This window comes from Trachinotus anak, unplaced genomic scaffold, assembly GCF_046630095.1.
Source record: "Trachinotus anak isolate AG129_WGS33_773 ecotype Australia unplaced genomic scaffold, CSIRO_AGI_Tana_v1 ptg000020l, whole genome shotgun sequence".
Lineage (NCBI taxonomy): Eukaryota > Metazoa > Chordata > Actinopteri > Carangiformes > Carangidae > Trachinotus > Trachinotus anak.
In genome coordinates this window covers 4,175,001-4,187,013 of record NW_027273871.1, presented here as the reverse complement: position 1 = coordinate 4,187,013, position 12,013 = coordinate 4,175,001, and the positions used below count along the sequence as shown (strand labels likewise).

At 41.4% G+C, this 12,013-nt stretch overlaps 1 protein-coding gene across 4 annotated transcripts in view; it reads right to left on the bottom strand.

Annotated features, from left to right (window-relative positions):
- The window catches only part of clip2 (CAP-GLY domain containing linker protein 2), a 44,825-nt gene that overhangs the window by 13,224 nt on the left and 19,588 nt on the right, over window positions 1-12,013 (bottom strand). For 2 of the 4 annotated variants that reach the window (XM_071506009.1, XM_071506010.1), the window contains exons 5-10: window positions 11,921-12,013; window positions 7,635-7,832; window positions 7,421-7,524; window positions 5,981-6,041; window positions 1,499-1,549; window positions 1-390 (exon numbers count right to left, since the gene is read on the bottom strand). The exon at window positions 11,921-12,013 is cut by the window's right edge and continues 121 nt beyond it. In XM_071506009.1, the coding sequence (XP_071362110.1) occupies window positions 1-390; window positions 1,499-1,549; window positions 5,981-6,041; window positions 7,421-7,524; window positions 7,635-7,832; window positions 11,921-12,013 (897 nt within the window). Of the gene's footprint in view, window positions 391-1,498; window positions 1,550-3,602; window positions 3,708-5,980; window positions 6,042-7,420; window positions 7,525-7,634; window positions 7,833-11,920 lie in introns of all 4 variants that reach the window. The other 2 variants (XM_071506012.1, XM_071506011.1) reach the window with 2 other exon arrangements.

Genomic DNA, 12,013 nt, shown 5'->3' with positions numbered 1-12,013 from the left:
CTTCCAGGTGTCCATCATTTCCATGTTCTCCTTGGTGGCCTGTTGCACTTTCTGCTTCATCTCATTGATCTCCTGGGTCTGTTTCTCCACCACCGCCTTCAGCGAGTCTATCTCCTGCTGGCTCGCCGCTAACGCCGTCTCGTACTTCTCTTTCAGCTCGCTGCTCTCCTTGTAGTGCTCGCGGCCTGCTGTCAGCAGCTGCTCACGCAGGAGCTGGGTCTCCGGCTGGGCGTCGGACCCTTCGGCTGTGTCACCGTCGGCAGCGGCGCCCTGCTGCGAGCTCGAGTCGGACGCTCTGAGTTGGGCTTGGAGGTTCTTGATCTCAGCTCTTCTGAGGGTGAGCTCCTCCTCCAGCTGCATGATGCGACTCTGCTCTTCAACCGTGGTTTGCTGATGAGGAAGAAAGCGACACCCATCACTGCTATTAAAAGTTGTTTTTTTTTTCTCATTATTACCACAGCAGAGAGATGTCAGCCTTTCAAAAGAATGACCTTATTACCGTAACAGGTGAGAGACCCTGCAACAGAACGACGTCATTCCAAAGAAAAGGTGACACTGATTTAAAAGCAGAAATCAGGCCTCGAGAAAAAGAGGAAATCAAAGGGAAAACCCTGAAGGTCCTTGCAAGGATTGGAGACAGTCAATTGCATTCCAGAGAAATATACAATACAAAAAAAATTACACTAAGTTGTGTGGACAGCGACACATCGTTTCACAGTTTGGCTTCCTGTTGAACTCCTTAGACACAAGATGATACAAAGATTAGCAGCCATTTTTCCACCTGGTGCACAGATTTCAGAGTGCACATGGTTATATATAGATCTTATTTTGAGTGTGTGTTTTCAATATTTATAAGAAATAATTATATGTAAAATAGTACCAACACAACACGCCACAGAAAGTTCAGTTTTTATCAACTTTATAAGACTGCTTTCCGCACTAAATATGTTTAAAGTCATTGTATCATTTCCATCCAAAGTCAAAGAAACACTGAGGAGCCAAAGAATCAACGTGTCTCTGTCCAAATATTTGTGCAGCTCACTGTATGTGCAAAGAAGTGGAAGATGAGAGGAGAGCACAGCCATTCTCTGATCATCTAAAAGCAGCCAAGCAAATATAGTAAAGCCGACAGCAAACCTCTACACGGTGACACCGCATACACACCACTGCAAACACCCACCACACTCTTGGATCCAATCAAAATAAAAAGGAGATTAAGAAGGAGGACCTGCTGCACAGTGCACAGATGTTAATTTCAACCATCTGGGAAAACAATCCACCAGACCTCAGAGTGACTAGTTGATTCATATCAGAGATGTTGCCTGTATAGCATTCAGATTACAGCACAACACACAGGAATAAAAGAGTAAAAAAAAAAAAAAAAAAAGGTCTATGCAAGGTTAATGTCCTTGACAGCATCTGAAGTTGATTTGAAGTCAAGAATTGAGATAGCTCAGCAGCGGATCAAAGCCAAAACAAGATCAAATCTCTTTTTCACCTTGGTTCTCTTACCCAACCTCAAGGATGCTGCATCATGACTGCATCTTCCCTGTTGGCACAAGCAGACCTTACTGCATATAGGAATCCAGCATTTCAAAGTGGTTTGTTATCTTTTGATGCCTGAAAATTGAAAGCACAAGCTTGTACGCTTTTGTTTTGTGATATCGTTGTCTATTATTGAAGAGAGGCTTTCTCTCTGAAGTGCAGCGCTGCATGTCAAAGAGGCATAAAGGACGTCCTTTGCTGCACTTAACTACTGATTGTAAATGGGCATCACTGTGATGATTTGCCTCGGAGGATTACTCCGAGGATCAGTGATGAATCCCATCAACAATTTAGCAATTTCTCATGTGTTACTAATTACATATAACTGCATAACTGCTCAGAAATGAGCAAAGAGCTTTGGGAGGTTTATCCACTGCGTAGAGCTAAAACTTAAGGGTGTTATGTCAAATGTTATGTCCTTGCGTCTTAAAGTGCAGCTGGCAACTGATCCAAACGGCAACCTTTAAATAAAAAACATAATAAATCACAGTTTAAAAGAAAAAAAATTAACACCAGCTTCTGCAACAGAAGACGTGAAAAGCTGAAGCAGCTGGGAGCCACGATACTGGTACTGTGTTCCCTTTCCAAGGCCAGTATCTGAGGAGGGGGTCAACGATGAGGAGCATTTTTCACTGTGATTCATGACATGATGGTGACAGAATGAGGGAGGGGAAGGAGCAAATAAAATCAGTGTGCGTACATGTTTTGCATGTTTCTACCCTCATAAAATGTCATCTGTAATTATCCATCAGTGTCATGTTGAGGATGTGTGGTCATTACTGACAGTCTGACTTTAATTACTATGCAAAGGAACAGTGCATGTGGTGCTAAATACTCCCATACCAATAAAGAGATGGGAAACTTTATTCATCCCCCAAGTGAAATATTTAAATATATTATTTATCTTATTATACATCATATTTCACACATACAGCACATTTTAAAGGATAAAGCTAATACATTATAAAATTTTCAGTTTTCTTATTTCAACACATCGCATAAAAAGACCAAAATCCACAATAAATTGATAAACTAAGAAGCTACACCTTGAAAAAGATGTCAGTCTATCACAGGACTGATATATAGAGACGCTCACATTCACACCTACAGGCGATTTATAGTCGTCAGTTCACTTGCATGTCTTTGGACTGTGGGAGGAAGCCTGGAGGAAACCTACTCTGGCAACACCACATAGAGAGGTCCTAGCCGGACCACAGGTTGGAACCCAAAACCGTCTTGCGCCAACCACTGCATCACCGTGCTACTTGTCCTGATATCTCTTACTCATCTGTGCCATAGAGCTCCATTGTCCAAAAACTATTAAAACATTTCAATGAGCCACATTGAACATGAACACACACTGTAGTTTATTTTGAGTCAATCCTATATACACCACTCTGCTGCCAAGGATACCCACTGGAAGAGCTAATGTGTATTAATCCGCAGGTGAAAATAGTCCCAAACAAATGCACTATTTTTTCCTGTTTGAGTAACGTTTGCTACAAAATACAGAGCCCAGCTTTCTCAAGTTATTTTTTTAAAAATATAACTATATGTATATGTGAGCCTCCATATACATATGTGGCACAGACATACTGAGAAAGACTACGGACTGACACATTCTTGGTTTTGGTCTTTTCATGGAATTTGTCTAAGAATAATGCAGCCTTATCCATTAAACTGTAAGATTTTAATATTGACAATAGTTTAATCTTTCCACATGTAATTTCAAGCCTTGACACTAGCTGCCTTAGCTGTATTACAGCCGCATTTATATACACTATAAATATTTACCTGTAGAATAGGATCAGTAGCATCAGAAGAGACAGTGATCCAGAAGCTCTTTAAATGAAGACGTGTATTGTTTTTAAATATTTATCATTAGTGTGTCTCTAGTTTGATTTAATGTAGATTTGGACACCAAAGACAGGTGGAGTACGACTTGAACCTGTGCAGCTTGTGCGTTGTGCTACCATAAACAAAGAAGCAAACAGGTGCAGAACCACACAGAACAGTGGCTACAGGCAAAGGGCTCGTGCTTTTTTTTTTTTTTTTACCCTCCTCCTCTCTAATTCTTTCTGAAGTGCCTCTGCTCTCGACTTTTCGAGGAGCAGGCTCTGCTCAAGCTGACGAATATGGGCATGTTCCAATTTCGTCTGTGTCTACAAAAAGAGACAAAGAGAGAGACAGAAAGGCGGGAAAAAAAAGACTCAAAGGGAAAGAGACCCATACAGATCGGAGGGGAACGATAAAGATCAGAACAACTGTCAACAGATGATGAAAGGGCAGCTTTGTAGACAGCAGCACTGTGCAAGAACTGAGTTGATTATATGATGGGAAGAGGCTTGAGAGCTCAGTCAGATCCCATCTACACAGCTTGATTTCAGACTCTGAAGTGAGACTGCACTTGCACAGAAACTGAATTTTGTGGTTAAGAGCAGGACAACATGTCTGTACTGTTTAATGAGTGAAACACAGTGCACACACACGCACACCAGCAAACAACAGCTTTGATGTTGTGCCAAATATTCACATACAGGTATTTTTAACGTATTTAAATCTTAACACTGAAACATTTATTCTCATTTATAAACATTATTTGGTAACACTGGAGAATTTTCTCAATGTTCCTACATCACCCTGCACAACCACTGTAGTTTATTTTGACTTACTTACACACACACACACACACACACACACACTGTAGCGCTCCTGTAAAACCAGAACGCTAAATGTGTATTCATCCACAGCTGAAAATAGTCCCGCACTATTTACTCCTGTTTGAGTAATGTGTATAAAAAAACTACAGCACGTGTTATTAAAAAAAAAGAAACTATTTATTTGTTGGTGTTTTTTTTTTGTTTTTTGTTTTTAATTTACATGTTCAGTTGGAGCCATGCTTGTGCCACAGACTCAGAAGGCACTGAGAGATGAATTAACTCATTGTTGGCTGTGGTTTTTTCATGGGATCCATTAATAGTAAGAAAAATATTAAACACTGTCAGTCTTCTTCTTTAACAGGGAAACCTATTGTCTATATTAACATCATGTTAAAGAATAAAGAAAGCAACTGCAGGTGTAGTATATTTTTTTTGTAATCTTCTATCTTTCTATCCAAAGGACTTAAAAAAAATTAGTATTTTTTATTTTTTTATTTTTTATTTTTACTTAATTTTGTTGGACAGTGGAGAGAGACAGGAAATAGGAAAGAGAGAAGGGGAATCACATGCAGCCAAGAGTCCAGCAAGCCTGGAGTCGAACCAGGGACTCGCCTGTTCAGAGCATTTGTGCCCACATGGTATACGCTCTAACTGTTCAGCTATCAGGTCGCCCCCTAAAGGAAACTTTTAAGGCTAAAAAATGTAGTCACAGAATGTGCAATCACACAGTTTTTTTTGGGTTATACATCTGAAGGCTAAGTGCAGCTATGGCCAAAACACATTCAAAAGTGAACAAATTATATTTACCTTCCTTCAGGTTCTTTCTCAAGGGGCAGACAGCAGAGGACAGATAGTGGACTTTATCTAACAGAGTTCAGACTTTTCTGCCGAGCTTAAAATCACACGTGCAGTGAAGTCAGCAATTTATTCATGGTTTTTAAATCCTCACATTTTGTTTGAATTCTGTCACAAAATCTGCTGCAGCTGAAAGCCGCCGCTCTCCGTTCATGAAGTCTGTGTACGGCTGGGGTCAGCAGTTATAGGCAGGTTTGGAGGGAGGGGAGAGGGGGGTCTGCATGAAAACCTGGTCCAGAAAATGTGTGGCTACACAGGCTTTTATATTGTACAAGGGTACAATGGTACAATATGAAGAGTATTAGTTCAGCAGGAGGCTGGGGGGGGACTTCATATGAGGACTCTGCTCAGCCTCCTGGTGCCACCTGCTGTCAGGGAGGGTGAATTACTGAGGGCATCTGTGAGAAAATCCTCAATCACGGTGGAAAATTGTGCCAAAACTCATGTGTTATTATTATTTTTCTTTTTTTTTAGGATATATTTTTTGTATTTGTTTGTGAAACATGATGTAGCATTGGTTTGGTAGATACGTTTTTATATTTGAAAAACAAAATGCATTTGTTTGTTAATGGTGTTTTTCATTTGCAAACCACACTGTGTTTGTAATTGAAATGTGTTTTGTTTGTTTGTTTAGGTTTTGGCAGGAAATTAGCTCCGCAGCCCCTCTAGTCCAGATCTTCCTCCCTGCTGAAGCATCTTCCCAAACACATTATCATCTGTTCTGCATAAACCCTTCAGAAATGTTCCTGTTTGTCTGCAGCTCCAGGGTTTGCATTATGCTGACGGTGCTGTCTGTTACACAGCATGAAAACTGTCCACTCAAACACTGTGATATTAAAGGACACACTGTAAATTAGTATGAGGAAACACATACATTCAATTACTGATTGGTTATAGGTATTGATCATGCTGATAAATACCTCCAGGTCTCCTTTGGTGATGGATTCCTCCTCCACTCTGAACTGCAGGTCCTCCACTTTCCTGTAAATACAAGTTGGATCAGACTTGTCACAGAGACTGAAAACAGCAAAGGACCAGTCTAGTTCACCAAATGTATTCTTCTGAAGTTCACACTTGGCTGTCTTGAGATCTCTCTTCTCTGATAGAAATCACAGCTGTTGCCCCAGTAATCATGAAAAGATTAAACTGGGCCTGTTTTTGGCTCTGTCAAAAGTAAGAAAATAAACTCACCAATAACTCTACAGCTGTCTTTTTTACATTTATATATGTTTTTTTTAAATTGATACACTCAGAAAAATATATAAATGACAATTTGTGATTTTAGTTCCAGTACATGTGCATTTGGTGCAGGTTTTGCTTTTGGTCTTGGCAGAGGCACAGCAGCAACAAACCCAAAGACCTCACTGTGACAGCCTCAAGAGAGCCCTGCAACCCACCAAGAAACAGTTCCACTTCCACTGGAATATAAATATGCTCAAGCTTCTGAGACAGAGCCGGGCCTCCTCTGTCCCTCTGCTTCCTAACCCAACCACATCATGACTCACAGGCAGGAGATGATTCCCATCTTCTCTCCTCCTCTCGAAAGGTGAACAAACACACTGGAAACCACTTATATGGATCAAAACGTTTGACACAGAATCTGTTGAAATAATTTGCTCGTAGTTCTCAAGTAGTCTGTGAACTGGGGTCATTTTGGGTCTTTTCATCTGGAAAAAGATTTAAACCATTATAACCTACTCCTGAAAACTGTCTCACGCTCAGGCTCTCTACTAACTTATTTATATGAGGTTTTTGCCAAAGTGTGTAACAACTGGTTACATAACTTCACTATGAGAGTGAGTGAGTGTGTGTGTGTGTGTGTGTGTGTGTGTGCACTTCCCCACGTGCACCTGACCCTCCCGACCAGGCTCTGAGCAGCAAAGGGCCACACACACAGTTTATATTATTTTATCTTCAAATGAATAAATAAATAGTTTCATTACTTTATATTAATGTAATAAATATACAAAAGTCTATAAGACGATAATCTGCAGGGGAAACAAAGATTGGTTATAATAATGATGTGATTATCGCGATCAATTTTTAAAAATGTTAAAATAATCCATCAGGTTTCAGTTAGTGGAACGTATAATGACCGAGGAGAGACCACGTTAATTTGGTTAAAATATGACGCTGTGATCAATTCCCTCGTGAATTCATTGTCTCAAGATAATGATTTCTTTTAATTATGATGATGATGATACAATTATCATCAAAGTGAAATTAAATATAATGAGGAAACCAAGTTTCAAATCTGTGATGACAGGAGAAAAATATAATCTAATGTAAAACAACATGAGGATTTATTTTTGTCAGTGATTCACGGTTCGACTTGGGAACCAGCACCTGTGTGATTTTACCTTTTCTCTTCTTCCAGCTGATTGGCCAGTTCCTGTTTATCTTTCTGTGTGCTGGCCAGCATGGCTTTGACCTGCTGCAGCGTGCTCTCATTCTCTGTCACATACTGCGGAGAGGAAGAGGAGAGGCGCTAATGAAGCAAACTGCACTCAACAACAGAGTCACTGTCACAGACGTGTTTCTCCCCGACACACGATCGCCGTGTCTGTGTCCTACCTGCACGTGCTGCGCCTTCAGGACGCTCAGCTCCTTCTCCACCTCGCAGATGTGGCTGTTGGCCTTGGCCACCTCGGCTCGCTCCAGGTCCCTCTCGGCCAGCAGCTGCTCGATGTGCTGCTGCTTCTCCTTCAGGGCCTCCTGCAGCGCGGTGGTGCCAGAGATCTTGCGGGCGTAGCGCGACGACGTCTCTGTCAGCTTAGGAGGGAAAGAGCATAAAACATAAGGAAATGTGGGCCGAGGATGAAGGATGAATATTTAAAGGGTGGGAGGATGAGAGAAGAGAAGAGAAGAATCGGAGGAGGCAGGGAGAAACAGGGAGAAACAGAGAGAAACTGATGCAAGGAGGGTTAAGGAAAGACACGAGTAAATCATGTTGTCAGATATGTGTCTCAGATCACATACATCTGATGCTCTGACATCAAACTATATCCTCTCAAAGATCACAATATATTTATTTCATGATCATGGGAAAACAGTTATTCTGTGATCTCCACATGAGAGGCTTTGCTTTTATTGTGATCATTCACGATTTTGAGTAAACTTAATCGCGTTTTGATCATGAAAATAATTGTTCTGTTAACCTGAAACCTGACACTTCGCTTTCATGTCATGGCAGACAAATTATTTTATGATCATTAAAAAGCAAAGCGCGTTATCCCTGAGAAAACCAGGCTTGTTACGTTGAAATGAATACATTTCACAAACTGCAAACACATAGAAATACCAAGCCCTCTGTGTGAGCAGCTTCCTCATCCTGACAAGAGGAAGATCGCGGCGAAACAACAACTTCTCTCAGGTCTCACAACCCTGACCTGAAGTTTGTTTTTTCCTTCTCTCCTCTCAGGGAATAACTCACTGCTTTAGAAAGTATCAGATCAAAAACACAAGTGTCAAATTTGTGATGAAAGATGCAACATTTTCTTTCACCACTAGAGTATGCTCTTTGACAGGATTCCCGCCCGACCTGTGAGAGAAGTTCACGTCAGCAGCTTTTCTACAAACAGAATAAAACTTCACAAAAACAATCCTGCGTTTTGAAGAAACAGCTGACATCCTTATAATATCAAACACGTGGTCACTGGAGGACAGGAAACTAATGGAGTCTCACCTTCTTGCAGGTTTTCTATGTTTCAGAGAGAACTGCTGACTGGTGTTATTAATATTTCAGTATCTTTATTTTCACAGTTTTAAATGCAGCGTCTGACTGTGGCTGAGGTTAATAACACTGTGCTAAATGTGGGACGTGAAGCTCATCTGTGTCTGAGATCCTTATGTAAACCTCTATTTCTGTGCCTGCAAATTAGCCATGCAAATTAGAGACAGTGCCGACTTTCCTACCATTGCCGACAAAACTAATTATGGTATAATTGTGGTACAAGAGCTTTAGCAATGACAGTAAGTCAGGCAGTTTTGTGCAGTGTGATCAGGTTGCTTTCAGTGCTGTCTGACACCGCTGCCAACAATTAAGCAAAGTAAAGGGGAGTGTTCTCTATCCGAGATCTGGCTCGCAACCAGGAGCTAAAATCAATGCGAGCTATCCTGACGTTTCATTCGCTTTAGCTTGTTGCCGACCATCACTGAGGATATTAGTCTTAAAGACACAGCGTGTTCAAACAGGCCCTTTGAATTCTCTTTCAGCTGCAGCTCTGTAGATTTGTCACGCAGCAGCAAAACGCAGAGTCAGTGAATCACAGCTTCACACTGCACAGCAACAAAATGCAAATCATTAACTGCTCAGCAGCTCAGGGACTTTTTCAGTACTATCAACCTATTCATCACCGCACTGTCTGGATCTGTAGACTTCATATTTCACATAGTAACCTTAAAAACTTCTTACATTTACCTGCAACAGTTTCTTTTTTATAAACTGCAAAATACAAATTTAATAATGACGGAATCTCTATTAAGCATCCTTGGAATTCAAATTGGAAGGATTTCACTTTTTTATTTGTTAAAATTTAAAATTTTAATAAACTGAAAGGTAACTTATGTTGTAGAAAATATTATATATATAAAAAAAAGATCCTCTAGGTTAGAAGAACTGTGTTTGTTGGTTTCACGGCCTGTATATGCCAATACAAGTTACTTTTGTGTTGGGTTTTGTTTTTATATGTTTGGCCATTCCCTGAAATTCTGGTTGTTTTATTTGCTGGACAGCAACAGCAGGGCCAGCCCTATAATGGTGAGTGTCCCAGACTGATGTCATGTGACTGAGTTGGAGTTTCCCCATTGGCTGGTGCTCTTCAAAATGATCTGTCACAAACAGGTTCTATTAAGGGGTGTTCACAGCTGCAGTGTTGCCAACTTAGCTCATTGTTGCTAGATTTAGAGACTCTTTTAAACAAGACTGGGTATAAACCTGGTAAAGAAGCAGATCTGAACAGCATGTAAACAACAGAATCAACAGCAGCAGGAAATGAGACATTACGCTTAATGCAGCACAGCAATACAAGCCCTGTTAAGAAATAAATGGTTTCTGTCCACTGAAACGCTATAGGGATTTTAATTTGAAACAATTACAGGAAGTGTTGAGCGGGAGCGACTGTAAACGAGGCATCATGAGAAATTCTACATATGAAACGAAGGCAGTTAGAGATAAAGTTCACATTTATCTTAATGGGCTGCATTGCCAGTCGCTATTTTCAATCAGAAACACATGTAAATGAGAGCAGCTTTACTGCATTATCATACTGTATACGTGAGCACAGAGAGGAGGAGAGAATAGGATGTCAGTTGTTTAGGGGCAACAAGTCCTCACTGACCGCACATTAACCATCTGTGGTCCAGTCGTTAACTAGGTTTTGACCTACTCTTGTTTTATTCCAAGTGAAGCACCTGTCCTGACTCTGGTTCTAAAATGTACTATAGGAGGAAAGTTTACTTACTCACTTACCTACTTTAAAGGAATAATTTAGTGAATAACGCTTTCACTTTCTTATCAAAAGTCAGATAAGAACATCAAGACCACTGTCGTGCCTGCATGGTAAATATGAACCTACAACCAGCAGCCGGTTAGCTTAGCTTAACGTGAAGCCAAAAATTCAGTAAAAAGCCTCCAACTGATCCAAAATGCTGCAGCACGAGTACTGACAGGAACTAGGAAACGAGATCACATCTCTCCTGTGTTAGCTTCTCTGCATTGGCTCCCTGTAAAATCCAGGATAGAATTTAAAATCCTCCTCCTCACCTACAAAGCCATTAATGGTCAAGAGCTTATTGTTCCCTATTTTCCCAATAGGACACTTCGCTCTCTAAATGTGGTTCCCAGAGTTTGTAAGAGCAGAATGGGGGCAGAGCCTTCAGCTATCAGGCTCCTCTCCTGTGGAACCAGCTCCCAGCACCCTCTCTACCTTTAAGATCAGGCTTAAGACTGTCCTCTTTGATAAAGCTTATAGTTAGGGCTGGCTCGGGTATGTCCTGAACCATCCCTTAGTTATGCTGCTATAGAGCTAGACTGCTGGGGGATTCCCATGATGCACTGGGCTCTCTCTCTCTCTCTCTCTCTCTCTCTCTCTCTCTCTCGACTACTTTATGCCATTAATTTTTTGCAGGTCTCTCTGCCTCTGGAGCAGCAGGATCCAGATCCACCGATACTCATCATTACTATTAACCACTGTTACCTGTCATTATTATTGATAACACCATTACCTACACAGCTGTTCCTGGTCTCTCTCTCTCTCTTCTCTCCTCTCTCCTCCCCCCACCCCCTCTTTTTTATCTCCTCCTAAACCCAACCGGTCGAGGCAGACCCCCCCCACCCTGAGCCCGGTTCTGTTGGAGGTTTCTTCCTGTTAAAAGGGAGTTTTTCCTCCCCCCTGTCGCCAAGCGCTTGCTCTTTGTGGGAACTGTTGGGTTTTTCTCTATAACAAAGTAAGGTCTTGACCTGACCCTGTAAAGCGCCTCAAGATAATGTATATTATGATTTGGCACTACACAAATAAAATTGAAAATTGAAAACAGTTTTGTGTTATCTTGTTTGTCTCATCTGAATAAAAACCAAAGTGTAAATATGACTTGCTGCGGTTTTACAGGGGGTTATGTGCAGCCACCTACAGGAGTTTCTTCTGTCAACCTCACGGTGACGACAGAACCGGCTGTGGCTTCATAATTGGTGTCCAGACATGACAGTGGTCTCGACCTCCTCCTCCAACTCGGCACGAAAGCGTCAGTTTGAGCACATTTCTCAAACCGCTGAACAATTCCTTTAAATGAGCTCATCCCGCTCTGTGTGAACAGCCCCTCTGCTCTCAGTGTGTGTTTGAAGCACATCGCAGTCGTCTTACCAGTCCAGCGCGGCTCGGTCGTCCACCCACGGAGGAGGCCACCGAGCTGACTGAACTGATGGAGGAGCTGCTGGGGCTGTGGGCCAGAGAGGA